The following is a 16,824-nucleotide window of genomic DNA, read 5'->3' as shown; positions in this document are numbered from 1 at the left end:
CCACCTCGACCTCCTAAATTGCTGGGAATACAGGCATGAGCCACTGCACCCAGCGCAAGGAATGTCTTTAGTGAGCTGCCGGTTGAATTCATTTGTGAAAAAAAATCTGTGATAAATTTATCACCACTAGATGTCTCTCTTCCATCAGCCATTCCCTAGGACCTGATGAGTGAGTACAGTATACTCTGTCGTCTGGTGCAATAACCAGCATCACTCGGCCTCTTCGGAATTAATTGCCACCCCCTGGGCTCAGTCACAGCAGGCTCTGCCTGTCTCCACTGAAACATTTAAACCCACTTCAAAAGCATTGCTTTCTGCTGGCATTCGTAGACCGGAAAAACAAGCCAGCCTTATTCTTTACAAAAGATTTCCTATTCCTTGTTAAAGATTAAGAGGAGATTTCTGGGTTCACAAAGACAACGTTTCCTTTCTTTTTTTAAACCGTAATCTATAGAAAGAACACACTTTAAAATATGAGCTGACATCTCTCTGTCGATTATCTGTGTCTTTCTATTTAGGCATCCACATCTATCTATATAAACTCTGAAACCTTTTTAGAAGTAACTCAGGCCATACACATGAAACACTCTGTGTTTTTCCATCCACGTCTGTGGCATTTTTAATTAACAATGCTGGGTGTGTGTTGATAAATTGAAGATTATGACTCATGTGGATAAGTTTAAGAGTGGAGGTTTTGTGTGTGTCTGTCTGTGTGTGTGTCTGTGTGTGTCTGTCTGTGTGTGTCTGTGTATGTATGTGTCTGTGTGTGTATGTCTCTGTGTGTCTGTGTCTGTGTGGTCATGGGGCTTCTAGACATGCCATCCCCTGAGCTGGACGTCTATTCCTTCACTTCTGCACCTGCCTAATTGTCATTAAACTATCGGGACCCAGCCTGGATGATGTCCCTTCCTAGAAGTGATCCCTGATCCTGGAGGTCCCATTCTCTGGACTCCCCTTACCCCTAGAATCTCTGTTTAGTTAGTTAATTCATCAATTAATTAATTAATTTTTGACATGGAGTCTATCACCCAGGCTGGATTGCAGTGGCATGACCTCAGCTCACTGCCGCCTCCACCTCCCGGGTTCAAGCGATTCTCCTCCCTCAGCCTCCTGAATAGCTGGGATTACGGGTGCCCCTGCCACCATGCCCAGCTAATTTTTGTATTTTTAGCAGAGATGGGGTTTCACCATGTTGGCCAGGCTGGTCTTGAACTCCTGACCTTGAGATCTGTCCCCCGGGCCTCCCAAAGTGCTGGGATTACAGGCGTGAGCCACTGTGCCGGCCTTCTTACCCCAATTTTTAGCATAGCATTTATTTATACTAAATAGTTCCTTTCTTATTAATTGAGAACACCCTAAGAACACTCATCTTGTTTTACCATGCAAGGAGATTTATCATAATATTAATATCTGTTACCAATTTGTCTTGTCCATTATTAAAGCCTTGGAAATATAATTTGAACCAAAAGGTTCTGGAATACTGAAAAGTCTTTAGAAATGGTTGTTCTGTCCTATGTTAACAGCCTTTGAAGAAAAAGTTATCATTCTGTTTTTCATACTTGTTCTTCTGCTCCGCTGGTTGTAATTCAATCTCTGCATTCCTAAACAAGATAAATACCTGGGGTTTGCTCCACCAAATCAAAAGATAGGCTGGGCACGGTGGCTCACGCCTGTAATCCAGGCACTTTGGGAGGCCGAGGTGGGCAGATCATGAGGTCAGGAGTTTGGGACCAGCCTGACCAAAATGATGAAACCCCGTCTCTACTAAAAAAAAAAAAAACTACAAAAATTACCTGATCATGGTGGTGTCCGCCTGTAATCCCAGCTACTCAGGAGGCTGAGGCAGTAGAATCGCTTAAACCCGGGAGGTGGAGGTTGCAGTGAGCCGAGATCGCACCACTGCACTCCAGTCTGGGCGACAGAGTGAGACTCTGTCTCAAAAAAAGAAAAAAAAAAAATAAGATAATTGGCACTTTCCTCTTCTTCAACATGTGTAAATAGTGAGCGGAATCTAAAATCTGCTAGATTTCACAATTTAACAAGGGGGTGGTGTTAAAAGTCTTATCTCGTTTAGGTTGACAGACTGAATACCTGATTCCAGTTGTCACATGCTAACCTTGATATATATGTACATATATTTTAAAACTTTTATTTTAGGCTCGGGGTACCCGCGCAGGTTTATTACATAGGTAAATTGGGTGTCAAAGGGCTTCGGTGCTCAGGTTATTTCATCTCCCATGTAATAAACGTAGGACTTTATAGGTAATTTTTTGATTCTCTCCCTTCTACCTCTTTCCACCATCAAGTGGGCCCTGGTGTCTGTTGCTCTTTTCTCTGTCTCCATGTGTTTGTTCTCCATGTTCAGTTCTCAGTTATAAGTGAGAGCATGCAGTGTTTGGTTTTCTGTTCTTGCGTTAGTTTGCCTATAACCCTGATAACCTTGATATACTTATTTGAATCAAATCTCTTACTGTATTCTTTTCTTTTCTTTTTGAGATGGAGTCTTGCTCTGTCGCCCAGGCTGGAGTGCAATGGTTTGATCTCAGCTCACTGCAACCTCCACCTCCTGGGTTCAAGCAATTCTCCTGCCTTAGCCTCCCGAGTTGCTGGGATTACAGGTGCGCACCACCACGCCCTGCTAATTTTTTGTATTTTTAGCAGAGATGGGTTTCACCATGTTGGCCAGGTTGGTCTCAAACTCGTGACCTCGTGATCTGCCTGCCTTGGCCTCCCAAAGTGCTGGGATTACAGGCATGAGCCACTGTGCCTGGCCTACGGTAATCTTTAGGCTAGTTATGTAGAGCTGGATTTTAAATAGAAATTGAAAATAGAAAATTCTTCACCATGGTTACCTCAGATGTGTAGAATTAGAATATTGAAGCTGAGATGGAGAGAGTGTTTATTTTAATATATTGAAATAGCAGAATATCTTTTTAATTAAAGTTTTAAAAAATTAAAAAATTTCCCAGTTTTATTTCCTTCCTATATATGCATATGTGTGCGCGTGTGTGTGTATGTGTATGTGTGTGTACATACACACATCCCCATCCCCCCATATATAATAGACATTATATCCAGACTTGGTAAATAAGTCTTTCTATAATAATGTAGGCAGTAACATGCCAGACCAGTAGTTTTTGCATGATTCTGTGTTTTTCTTAAAAATTTTGGAGTATTTTACTCACTTCCAGGGAACAGTTTCCTGTCATTTTATTGGTGCCATCTCATCCATCACCAGCACATTCAAGTCATTTTAGGCCAACTTATCCATCAACGTGGTCCTTCCTCCTCCATGGGAATCCACGTGTGCACACAAACACACACACTTCATTCGTAACCTTGCCTGTCATCTGTTTCACAACCACAATAAAAAGTCAAGCACCATTTTATTCTGCAGATATTTTGGGGTGAAGAGAAAGGGGAAGCTGGCTGAAGTACTGGTTCAACATTTGGGAGTTGCTGGTTGCCACAAGAGGTGGTTGTTAAGAGATTGGACCCTTCAATTCAGCCAAAAAAGAAAGACCACATTTGCCTGGAGACTCTTTATTGGATATCACAAGAGAAATAAGTGAGCCAAGTGCATGCAGGAGGGCGCCATCTTGTTAGTGTTCCCGCCACTGCTCCGACGCAGCGGGAAGAAGTCAAAATCAGGTGGGACTTCCGGTGTGTTGGGCCTCTACTTCCTTCTCCTTTTCTTCACCGCCATCTTTGGCATTTATTCACTTCCGGCTCCTTGTTTATCCTCATGGATCTTTCTTTTGTACATACTCTATCCTCAGCCCTCTGTTCTTCTTCCACACCCACCAACACACCCACCTGGAAATAAACCCAAACAAACATTGCCCTTCTCAGTGTGGCCCCTTGGGCAGCTTTACGCTGTGGTGGGAATCTCGTCATTTAGTTTGGTGGGATTAAAACTCATGTTCCCAGCCATGCTGAGTGCCACCTGCATGCACCTGCCGGCTCACTCTCCACCCCTCATTCATCGTTGAGCTCCTTCCCCTTTGCTTTCTACTTGGGCTTGACCGATGGGAAGCACTGGCAGGAGATGACAGGGAAGGAGGTTGAGGTATTAATTCCCTCAGCTCCCATAGGTTGGTTACCTCCACAGCCGCGTTCTCTTTCTTTTTTTAGATGGAGTCTCGCTCTGCCACCCAGGCTGGAGGGCAGTGGAGTGATCTCGGCCTACTGCAACCACGGCCTCCCAGCTTCAAGCGGGGTACCAGATTCAGTCCGTGGCCATTTCATCTTTCCATTGTCCACCCAGAGCCAAAGCAATTTGCCTTATAATTACATTTGTGTCTTAATTTAATTTTTAATGTTAATTTCTAAGAAACAGAGTCTCACTCTGTGGCCCAGGCTGGAGTGTAGGGACGAAATCACTGCTCACTGCAGCCTCAAATCCCTGGGCTCAAGTGATCCTCCTACCTCAGCCTCCTTAGTGGCTGGGACCACAGGCATGTGCTGCTATGCCTGCCTAATTTTTAAAATTATTTGTAGAGATGAAGTCTTGCTAGGTAGCCCAGGCTGGGCTCAAGCGATCCTCCTGCCTCTGCCTCCCAAAGTGCTGGGATTACAGGCGTCAGCCACTGTTCCTGGCCTCTATCATCAAATTGGATTCTGTCCAGATTCTGCTTACTGAACGCTGCTCTGTGGCTTCTCTTTGGACTTAGCCAGCTCTCAAGTGCTGGCATGCCCACCGCCTGGCTCTCGGGATACTCACCATGGACCTGCCCCAGTGGCTCTCCCTCACCTTGTAAAATGCACCCAGCTTTGTTGCCTTCATTCATGTGTTTCATATCTGAGCCTTTTTAAACTTCCCTCTGATACTTTACCTCCACACCTGTATTCCTATTTCAGGTACCACCTCAGTTATCACTTTTTTAAAAAACCATATTCTTCGTTAAGGCAATGCATTTTAAAATACACATTATTTTTTATTTTTGAGATGGAGTCTTACTCTGTCACCTGGCTGGAGTGCAGTGGTGCGATCTCGGCTCACTGCAACCTCCGACTCCCTGGTTCAAGTGATTTTTCTGCATCAGCCTCCTGAGTAGCTGGGATTACAGGCACGTGCGACCATGCTCAGCCAATTATTTTTGTATTTTTAGTAGAGATGGGGTTTCACCATATTAGCCAGGATAGTCTCGATCTCCTGACCTTGTGATTTGCCCTCCTTGGCCTCCCAAAGTGTTGGGATTACAGGCATGAGCCACTGCGCCTGGCCAATGCAAGTTATTTTTTAGAGCAGTTTAAAAAAAATTTAGTTTATTTTATTTTTTCTAAAGATGGGGTTTCACCCTCATGGTCAGGCTGGTCTTGAACTCCTGACCTCAGGTGATCCACCCACCTTGGCCTCCCAAAGTGCTAGGATTACAGGTGTGAGCCACTGCACCTGGCCTTAGAGCAGTTTGAAGTCACAGAAAAATTAAGTAGTAGATACAAAAATTTCCCATGTACACACAGCCACCTCGTTATCAATTCCTCCACCGGAGTGGAACATTTGTTACAATGGATGAATCTACACTGACACGTCACTGTCTTCCAAAGTCTATACACTTACTTCATTGATCTTATTTTAGAGATGGGTCTCCCTTTCCTCACAGCTCACTACAACCTTGAACTCTTGAACTCAGGTGATCCTCCTGCCTCAACTTCCTGCGTAGCTGAGACTACAAGTGTGTGCCTAGTTAATTGAAAACATTTTTTTTTTTTTTTTTTTTAGAAACGGGATCTTGCTATGTTGTCCAGGCTGGTCTTGAACTCCTGGCCTCAAGCAATCCTTCCTTTTCGACCTCCCAAAGCACTGGGATTATAGGCATGAGCCACCACGCCTATCCCATAGACGTCATTTTTAAAAAGGACTAATTTTACAGTTAGCAATTAAAGTGCTGAGGCTAAATTACAGATTTCCATATTAAAACCCATAATCCTTAATCAAAAACCTCTAGTTATTTATAGTTAGATCACCTTCAGCTCACATCTCAGAAAAAAAGAAAAAAAACAAACAAACAACCCTTTCTAATGAGTAAGGGTTCTCCTCTGCCAACAAAAACTGTAGGTTCTTTCCAAAGAGAATGATTAAACGTCTTTATCCCCCGCCCCTGGTAAATCTCACCATCATTAACAATATTTCCAAACTCGGTCCTTGTTAAAATTCTGGGTCAGTGAACACCATTTCCTCCCGAATGCATTCCCATCATCTGTACACTCCCAGTAGATCAAGCGTCTGTACCAGAAGGGAAATACACAGCTTGCAAAATCTGCAGAGGAAAAAGTGGAAGAAGCAGTTGGAGAGAGAAACCTTTCTAATTTGGACCCCCTCCACCGCACCATGCCCACATATGCACACACGTGCACAAATGCATAGGTACATTCACATGAATGCACACACATGAGCAAACATGTGCACACATGCACACTCACACAGACACACACATATGCACACATGTGCACATGCATACACACACTTTTGCTTCCCACTCAGTATCATCTGCTCTGCCCTATTCCACCAAAGGCACAAAGGACCAATATTGGTGGGGCACTCAGATCCCATATTACTTTGACGTTCTACTAAAAAGATTCTTTCTTTTCAAAATAATATGGTTCAAGTGCTCATAACATATCTTTGGTGCAATGTGATTCTTATACCGTCAGAAATTGAACATCCTTTATTTTCACAATTGGCTATGGATTCTATTTTCAGAACCCTCTTGCGTTTCTCCTCAGAGACCGAGATTACTGCTCTGAGGTGTGTAGAGGCAGGACACTCACCTTCTCTAGCGCAATACTTCCAGTATCCTTTGTAAGTCTCGTTTAATGAGCACCATTTGTGTTTTGCCTTGCCCTTGATGCAGTCATAGTGTGTTCCGTTTTTATAGTAGAATGGAAAGACACACTCCCCATCTAGAGAAAACAAAAGTCTTCATCTGTCTCTGGGTGTGTTAGGAGAGAGGTTATCAAGAGAGGTTATCAAGCCATTGCCTTCCTAGGGTCTGTTACCCATTGCTTGTGGCTGTAGTAAATGTTATTGCACCACTCAATAGCAGAGCTTTGGCCCTCTAATGACGAAGGTCTTTTGTTTTCTATTCCTGCCCCTGCCCTACTTGTTCCCAGGGCATAAAGAGTCTCAAAATTTTCTGTAGCATTTGCCCCAGTTTCTTTCTTTCCTTCTTTCTTTTTTCGAGACAGAGTTTCGCTCTTTTTGCCCGGGTTGGAGTGTGATGGCACAATCTCGTCTCACTGCAAACTTCGCCTCACAGTGTCAAGTGATTCTCCTGCCTCAGCCTCCTGAGTAGCTGGGATTACAGGCACCCACTACTGCGCCCAGCTCATTTTTGTATTTTCAGTAGTGACGAGGTTTCTCCATGTTGGTCAGGCTGGTCTTGAACTCCTGACCTCAGGTGATCTGCCCACCTTAGCCTCCCAAAGTGCTGGGATTACAGGTGTGAGCCACCACGCCTGGCTTGCCCCAGTTTCAGAAATCTCTCCTAGGCATAGAAACATAAATGTGGGTATTTATCTACCAAACAATTCTTCTCCTCTGCCCTGGATGTCTTATTTTCACCTCCTTCCATCATCTCTCTTTCTCTCCCCCTCTCATACAACACGGATATATGTAATGTATATGTTGTATGGTTTTATATATATATGCACATATATGTTACATGATTTTGTATATATGCTGTATGGTTGTATACAGGATATACATAGTTATATATGCATATACACATATAGGTACACATACAGGATATTTTGCTGCCCTTCAAAATGAATCATTTTATACTTGAGTTTCCAACTGAATACACCATAGAAATCCTCTTAAAGTGACTGTGTAGCTCTGACTTCTTTATGGCTCACTGCAGCCTCATTCTCCTGGGCTCAAGTGATCCTCCCACCTCAACCTCCTGAGTAACTGGGACTACAGGTGTGTGCTACTATGCCCAGCTAATTTTAAAATTTTTTGTAAAGATGAGATCTCATTATGTGGCCCAGGCTGGTCTCAGACTCCTGAGCTCAACTGTTCCCCTGCCTTGGCTTCCAAAAATGTTGGGATTACAGGCATGAGCCACTGAGTCCAGCCTTAATTTCTTTCTAATGCTGATTCATGTTCTGTGATATGGATTCACCACAATTAATTCAATATTTCCCACATTCAGATTTTTTCCCACTGTAAATATAACTGTAGTAAACATTTCATGTATTTAAATCCTTATGTATTGAAGTATTTGTTTCCATAGAATCCCCAAAGCAAGGTTACAAGGACAAAGTGTATATAAAATTTTAACATTGATGAGTATTGCTTTCTCAAAGGACAATGGCAATTAGTCTTTCCCACCAATTGTGTTCCTTTACCTGAATTTTCATCAGCACGAAGCATTTACACACTTTTAAAAATGTTGACATGTATTATAGATGATTCCTGCCTTGCTTTAAAAGATCTGCTGGTCCTTAGGCAATATATATTTTTTCCATTTTCTTCTTAAACAATTTTGTTCCTCTTATATTTAAAATTTGATTAAGCAAGAATTTAGTTTTGTATATGATACAAAAGGGGAATGCAACTTAATTTTATTTCAAATAGTAATGAGAGGCCTGTGATGAAATAAACCACCGGTACCATTTAAACAATCATGTTTAAAACCATGGATTATTCGAATATATCCTGGGATCCATCCTATACTTTCAATCAAGTATCTTGAAATTATCAGAGATGTAAGAAAGCATGGTGGTAAAATGAGCAGGCTCTGCAGCCAGCAAGTATCACAAAATCTTTCTTTCTTTCTTCTCCTCTCCTCTTCCTCTTTCTTCCTATTCCTCCTCTTCTTCATTTTACCCTCCTCCTCCTCCTCTTCTGTCTTCATAGGCTGATTCCATGTTGTTTATATTACAGTATTTTAGTATAGCTAAATATCTGATGAAATAAAATATTTCTCTACTCCAGCACTTTGTTCATAATATTCCTAATTATTATTGGATGTTTTCTATATACATTTAAAATCTAGTATTTCCTATTAGATTGGCAGAAATTAAACAGTAGACACATTTAGTGCTGATGAAAGTTCAGGGTGACTTCTATATCTCCTTTTTCTTTATCTGTTTACAAGGCACTTATGTTACATTTTATACAAAAAGAAAAAATTATATATATATATTTTTTGCTGAAAAAACATTACTGATTCCCCATTTTTACATAATTAAAATATACATTAATAATAAAAGTTTTCTGATAAACTTACCTCTAATCTCTGGAAAATGAGTTATAGTTTCTGAAAAATAAATTTTAGAGCTGACATTTATTTCACTATTCTTAGGCTTTAAAATGAAAATTAAATAAAAATGTTAGTTTGAGAAAAAGTGATATTATTATGGCATCATGTTTTCCATCCAAGAACATGGCATTATCTCTTTTTCAAAATGTATTTTTTTTGCTCTTCAATATGATTTTCTTATTTATTTTATATAAGTCATACACATTTCTCATGGATTTAATTCCAAAGTGCTTTTTTTTTTTTTGGTCATTGATGTTAAACAGAATGTTTTCCATTTCCATCAATGTCCAGTTGGTTCTTACCAGTGGAAATAGAGAAAAATTATTGACTGTTATATGTTTATCTTGTATCCAGCCACATTGCTATATTACTTTATTAAAACTAATAATTTTTATTCATGTTCTTAGGGATTTAAAGTATACAATCATAAAATAATTTTGCCTGTTATTTTATATACATTTTTCTTCTTACAATATCACTTATATTAGAACCTAAAATAGTGTTAATGTAACACTCCTGTGCTTTCCTAGTTTTAATGAGAATGACACTTAGATTAAGAATGTTTATTTCAGCATGATTAGTATTAGTTTAAGAATAAAAATTAGTTAAAAAATATTAATCCCTGAGGGAATTTTAAAATGACATTGGCTTTATAATATCAAGTAGGTGTTAATAAAAATGAGCATATAAATAGATGTGGAAAAATTTGTACTTCATTTTTAGTTGGCAAAAGGCATTTTCTATTTCTTATTTTCATAATATTTGATTTTTTTGCAAAAAAAATCACATGATGAAGTTATGTGTAATGAAATGTTTAATCACCCAAAAGTAAAATTAACATTAAAATTATGATTTATCTCTTCTTCTTTTTCTTAACATTTTAAACATGAAATTTACTTTATATATGTACATAAAATAGTAATCTTTAATGAAAAATATGATTTCGTACCAGGAAAGGAAATATTCAGTGGTTTCACATTTTATTGCAAAAAATTTAAAAGAAACCCTAATAAAAGTTTTTTGATCAACTCACCTACAGTTGGTTGTATTTCATCTGAAAGACACAATTTTGAACAAATACTTGTGTTACTTTAAGATAAAATAAATGAAGAGATTTCACCAATTTCTATTCTAGTAAGAATAATACTATTTTGAAAATTAGGCATCACAGTTCAATAGAGCTTATTTTTGGTAGTGTGATTGTGGGTGATTTCTTATTTTCCGTATGCTTTAACTGTATTTTCCAAATATTATTAAAGGATAGGAATAATTAAAATTATTTTTAAAACAAAAAATTGACCAGGCAAAAGTAAATGATTTACTTTTCTCACATTTTTTTTTTTTTTTTTTTCAAAAAAAAACCACTTCATCATAGGTTTCTGATTTTTATTTTCGGTTTTTATTTTTTAGTCACCAATTCTCATTGAGTACCTGAATTCCATCAGAGATTCATGTCTTTGGAGCTGTCACTTTCAAAATGGAAACCTCTCCCTCTAGGAGAGAAAAATAAGAACGATACCTCTGAGGTATGTAGGAATGCAAATAAATGCTCTAAGCATCTTATATATCCTGAAAACTATATTTTATTTAACTTATCAGAGCAATTTTGTGAGGCAAGCATTATTTCCATCATCTTTTTTTTTTTTTTTTTTTTTGAGACAGAGTTGTTCTGTTGCTAGGGGCCAGGCTAGAGTGCAGTGGCGTGATCTCGGCTCACTGCAACCTCCGCCTTCCAGGTTCAAGCAATTCTCCTGCCTCAGCCTCCTGAGTAGCTGGGACTACAGACACACGCCACCACGCCCAGCTAATTTTTGTATTTCAGTAGAGATGGGGTTTCACCATGTTGGCCAGGATGGTCTCGATCTCTTGACCTTGTGATCTGCCTGCCTCAGACTCCCAACGTTCTGGGATTACAGGCGTGCAACACTGCGCCTGGCTGTTTCCATCATCTTAGAGACAAAGTTCGGAAGTGTTAAGTTCCGTTAATTTAAAAAAGGTTAAGAATATGGTAATTCAATTTGAATTCCCCTTGGAGGGGTTGGTTCAGTAGGAAGTAATGGCCCAAATCAGGGCACAGGCTCAACCACTTACCAACAGTCTGCCTTCAGTTTGCTTTGCTGTAAAATGGAGAGAACGTTAGGATGTCAAGTCCTCCCCAGTTTGAATATCCTAATATTCCTGGAATGAAAGAAACTGCCTGATAACTTTACTTTTTTTTCCTTAAAGCAGCTTTTCTCAGCCGTTGTTCCTTTATGAGCCATTAAACCTGTAATATTTACCTCCCCTCCTTAGAACTTGAATTTTTTGTTTTGTCACTGTGCATGGTTCCTGAAGTGACTTTATGTAAAGGTTATTTGATTTAAAACCAGCATGTGTTTAGTTAAATATTAAATACCTTTTATAAAGTTCATTTAATTGAGTCTTTAAGAATAGTCATAACTTAATTTAAGAAGGAGATAGAAGAAAACAAGATAAAAAAAGAAAAATAGTCATAACTTTAGGATGAAATAGAACATAGAATGAATATAGAATAAATACAGAGTGGAAAATTTGCAGCCGGGCACGGTGGCTCACGCCTGTAATCCCAGCACTGTGGGAGGCCGAGGCGGGTGGATCACGAGGTCAAGAGATCGAGACCATCCTGGTCAACGTGGTGAAACCCCGTCTCTACTAAAACTACAAAAAATTAGCTGGGCATGGTGGTGCGTGCCTGTAATCCCAGCTACTCAGGAGGCTGAGGCAGGAGAATTGCCTGAACCCAGGAGGCGGAGGTTGCGGTGAGCCGAGATCGCGCCATTGCACTCCAGCCTGGGTAACAAGAGCAAAACTCTGTCTCGGAAAAAAAAAAAAAAAAAAAGAAAGAAAAATTTGATTTTTTTTCAAACAGCCCATGCTACATGATGCTTAATAACCATTAAAATAATGTAAGATAGAAAAGCACAATTTACCAACAAATAAATTTGCAAATGTCATGTTGATTAAGAGAACTTACACATACTATAATTAATTTGCAGATATCTCTCATATAAAAGCATTATAACTCAACATAATCTGTGTTCATAACTAGTTCACCAAATTTGTATATTATGCTTAAAAAAGTAATGACTTTTTTTTTTTGTTTTTTGAAAAGATTTTTGCAAAAGCAATGATTTTAATTCTGAATTTGTTGTGTCTGTTTTATTCATTACTGACTACTTTGCTATTTGCTCATGTTTCTTCATTCAACAAGTTTGCTTTTCAGCTAAATTGTCCTGGCTGCCTTTGCGTCTTGAAATTAAAACGTTTTCCTTAGGCACGTATTATTTAAGCAGCAGTCATAACGGACCAGTGCAATAGTTCATGCCTCGACGATACTCAGATTACCCCGATGCATACACTACATGAAATATTATCTCATCTGTAGGCCGATTTATTTCACTAACAGCAGTTATTCTAATAATTTTTATAATCTGAGAAGCCTTCTCCTCAAAACGAAAATTTTTTTTTTTTTTTTTTTTGGGACGGAGTTTCGCTCTTCTTACCCAGGCTGGAGTGCAATGGCGCGATCTCGGCTCACCGCAACCTCCGCCTCCTGGGTTCAGGCAATTCTCCTGCCTCAGCCTCCTGAGTAGCTGGGATTACAGGCACACGCCACCATGCCCAGCTCATTTTTTGTATTTTTAGTAGAGACGGGGTTTCACCGTGTTGACCAGGGTGGTCTCGATCTTTTGACCTTGTGATCCACCCGCCTCGGCCTCCCACAGTGCTGGGATTACAGGCTTGAGCCACCGCGCCCGGCCAAAAACGAAAAGTTTTAACTATTGAGCGAATATCTACCAACCTAGAATGGTTCTACGGCTGCCCCCCTCCTTATCACACATTTGAAGAATCTACTTACGTAAAACTCTTAAACGAAAAAGGAAGGATTTGAACCCCTCAAAATTGGTTTCAAGACAATCCCATAGACCCTATGACCTTTTCAATAAGATATTAGTAAAATAATTACATAACTTTGTCAAAGTTAAATTATAGATTAAAAATCTATATATCTTAGTGGCTTCACAAGCTTTGCTGCGTATTAGAATCACCAGCTGAGTTTTTTAAAAACCCACTAGGTCAGGCACCAGTGGGAAGAGGCGGAGGTGCAGATCACATGCTCATAAGTGGAGACGCTCGTGCTGTTTAGTCTCTGTGTCCTGTGCGCCTAGCAAGCCTGTCATGTCACTGCTTCTAAAACACTAAAATGCAGTGCTCCTCTAGTGAGGATGAGGAGGAACCATAGCCGAGAGCTCTCCTGCATCCCCATTCATCAAGAACTGAGGCTCCCTTCACCTCCTCTGTCCCACTTGACTCTGCCCCTGGCGAGTTACAGATTTCCCTCTGGCCTCTCTGGATTCCAACCAAGCTTAATCCATGGCCTCAAGCAAGACTTTGAGCCCTAGATGTCTATGAGTTTTCACATGCCCCTTATTTGTGATGACATCTTACTATCTGCAAGCCGGATTGCGGTGGGGACCCGGTTGCTATTGTCTGTATTGAATACAACCAGCATCAAAAACTTGGAGTTTGCTCTTCAGTAGCTCAAAAGAAACTCCTCTTTCTCCCCCTCCTCCTCCCCTCCTTCTTCCTCCTCTCCCTCCTCCCCCTCCTCCCCCTCCTCCTACCCCTCCCCACTCCCATGTAATCCCTTAGACAACCCGTCGACTTGGAATAGCCATGACCTTTTGTACACGGCAAATTTCTAGCCCTGGAACAAGATCACTCAACCAAGTCCTTTGTGAAGTCTTGCCAATTCATCCACGTTTCCTTTTTCAGGTCAGGCATACAGATTTAGCAGGTGCCACACTCGGTCTGTTTCGTCTTCTGTCTTCCCACTAGATCATGCACTAATGTTCCCACTAGAGCCTGTGCACGTAGCAAGCCTATCATGTCACTTCTAAACCACTAAAATGCAATGCTTCTCCAAAGGGGAAGGGTAGGAACCATAGCCGAGAGCTCTCCTGCATCCCCATTCATCAAGAACGGAGGCTCCCTTCACCTCCTCTGTCCCACTAGACTCTGTTCCTGGCAAGTTAGGAGTTCAGATTTCTCTCCAGCATCTCTGGATTTCAAGCAAGCTTAGTCTATGGCTTCGAGCAAGACTTTGAGCCCTAGATGTGTATGTTTTCACATTCCCCTTATTTGTGATGGCATCTCACTATCTGCAGACTGGATTGCGGTGGGGACCCAGTTGCTATTGACTGTACTGAATACAACTAACATAAAAAATGCACTTTGCTCCTCAGTGGCTAAAAAGAAACTCTTAAGAGACAATAGGCTGGACGTGGTGGCTCACACCTGTAATCCCAGCACTTTGGAAGGCCAAGTTGGGTGGATCTCCTGAGATCAGCAGTTCAAGACCAGCCTGACCAACATGGTGAAACCCCATCTCTACTAAAAATATAAAAATTAGCCGGGCATGGTGGCATGTGCCTGTAGTCCCAGCTACTTGGGAAGCTGAGGCAGGAGAAGCCCTTGAACCTGGGAGGTGGAGGATGCAGTGAGCTGAGATCATGCCACTGCACTCCAGTCAGGTTGACAAAGCAAGATTCTGTCTCAAAAACAAAAAAAAAAACAAACAACCAAAAAAGACAGTAAGTCCAGGAAGCAGATGCTTGCAAGGGGGAGAGAGGAAGATAGTGAACAGTTTTGCAGATCAAAAGTAGACTCGCACTACATTATTTAAAATACAGGCTAATAGCCCAGGGCCCATGACTTACGCATTATTAAGAGAAATGCCTTATCACTAGGGGTCTGAACAGCACAAGTATTATGTGGAAATATATAACATCAATAATTCAGGAGACCAGACATTGAATGACAGTGGAGAAGCTTTACGATCATCTTAATTAGCTTTTTTCCCCACTGATCTATAGTCTTTTTTATGTAGCTACAAACATGATGTCTGATTTAAAAAAAAAAAAAGACACCTATGGCCAAGTAAAGTGTTATTTTTCAATATGTATAAAATAATTCTAGCAGATAAGAAAGCAGTGGTCATACTATCTTTTTCTTTTCTATTCTTTTAAAAGGAAGTATTAGCAAGCACAGTGTTATTTTTTTTTTAATGCAAAGATGTCCTGAAGAATACTTAAAAGAAATATATGCAAGATCATTCTTCACGACCATTCCATAAGAAATTGTTTTTGCAACTATTCTCTGTCATCATCAAACATGTCAGATGCATCTATAGTAAATTCCCTTCTTATGTTTAGATTTTTGCTTCATAATTGTTATAGGCTTTGGAAAAGGAATAAAATCGACTTTATGAAAATTAGTCTCATTTTCAAAACCTCTGCCTGAGGATTTAAAATCTCCCGGCGTGAAGGGAGAATGGATTTCAAGCAACATGTCACTAGGATTTTTCAATTTACATTCTTAGTCTTTCATGCTTTTATTAGATGAACTTGCTTATTTTTTTTTTTTTTAAATCTTTACCCATGGATAGTGTTTCTGACCTGAAAGGGAGAGTATCTTTTTCTTTCTTAAGGTACCTAAAGCAAAGGCGACTGCTGCCCTCTGTGGCGTCTGGGATTTGATGGCGTACAGTGGCAGATGTGCAGGACCCTATCCCCAGCCAGGGTCCCCTGGCTCCTCACCTTCCTCTAGAAGAGCCACCGCACTGTGAAGCAGGCAGACCCAAGCCAGCAGGAGCCCCCAGTGCCAGGCCATGCTCCCAGCACACACACGTGGTCGACCAGCTGATCGCCAGGACTTTATAGCCCTGGGAACTAACCACAACCACTTCTCCTCCCTGTCCCCTCCTCTCTTCCCTCCTCCCCACTTCTTCCTTGTCCCTCTCCTCCTTCCCTTCCTCCTCCTCCTTCTTCCCTTCCCCTCTCCCCCTCCCCTCCTTCCTGCCCACCTCCTCCCCATCCTCTTTTTCCTCCCCCTCCTCCTCCTTCCATTCCTTCTCCTCTTCCTCCTCCCTCCTCTTTCCCTCCTCCTCCTCCTCTTCCTCTGCTTCCTCCTCCTTCCTTTCCTCCTCCTCCTCCCCTTCCTCCTCCCTTTTTTCCCCTTTGTGCCCCTCCTCCTCCCGTCCTTCTTCCTCCTTCTCCTCTTCCTCCTCCTCTTCCCCCTCCTCCTTTTCCTTCTTCCCCTCCTCCCCTTTCTCCTTCTCCTTATTCCCCTCCTCCTCCTTCCTCTCCTCCCCCTCTTCCTCCTCATTTCCCTCTTCCTCCTCCTTCCCCTCCTCCTCTCCGTCCTCCTCCTTCCCCCTTCCCCTCCTCCTTCTCTTCTCTCATCTTTCATCTCCACCTTCTCCCTCCTTCCTTGCTCTTGCTCTGCTCCAAAGTTAAGCTATCTATCTTGCATAGGAAGAAATGTAGAAAAAGAAATTCTTAAAATAACAGGGAGGGAAGATGCAGGCTGAGGAATTTCATGTCATTTCCAGGAAGAGAAGCATGCGGAATCCCATGAGTAGCCACAGGTTTACCCGAATCTCAGACCTTTTTGGTCTTTGTCAGTCAGGGCTCAAGAATCCCCTGGAGGGGCCCAGGGAGGCTTCCTGAAGAAGCAGCTTTGCTTCCCCAAT

The 16,824-nt window shown here is 41.1% G+C and overlaps 1 protein-coding gene across 1 annotated transcript; it reads right to left on the bottom strand.

The window, feature by feature from the left end:
* Positions 1 to 3,538: 3,538 nt before the first annotated feature.
* LOC116539519 (binder of sperm protein homolog 1-like) lies at positions 3,539 to 15,976 on the bottom strand. The gene is made up of 5 exons (XM_032262494.1): positions 15,890 to 15,976; positions 9,240 to 9,269; positions 6,775 to 6,906; positions 6,119 to 6,263; positions 3,539 to 3,816 (listed from the first exon to the last, which is right to left on the bottom strand). Exons 1-4 carry the CDS (start codon positions 15,960 to 15,962, stop codon positions 6,124 to 6,126), a joined length of 375 nt encoding a protein of 124 aa, XP_032118385.1. The 5' UTR covers positions 15,963 to 15,976; the 3' UTR covers positions 3,539 to 3,816; positions 6,119 to 6,123.
* Between the last annotated feature and the right edge of the window lie 848 nt (positions 15,977 to 16,824).

Source organism: Sapajus apella, unplaced genomic scaffold (genome assembly GCF_009761245.1).
Source record: "Sapajus apella isolate SASKATOON/1434 unplaced genomic scaffold, GSC_monkey_1.0 scaffold130, whole genome shotgun sequence".
NCBI classification, from domain to species: domain Eukaryota; kingdom Metazoa; phylum Chordata; class Mammalia; order Primates; family Cebidae; genus Sapajus; species Sapajus apella.
This window is presented reverse-complemented; position numbering and strand designations above follow the sequence as displayed.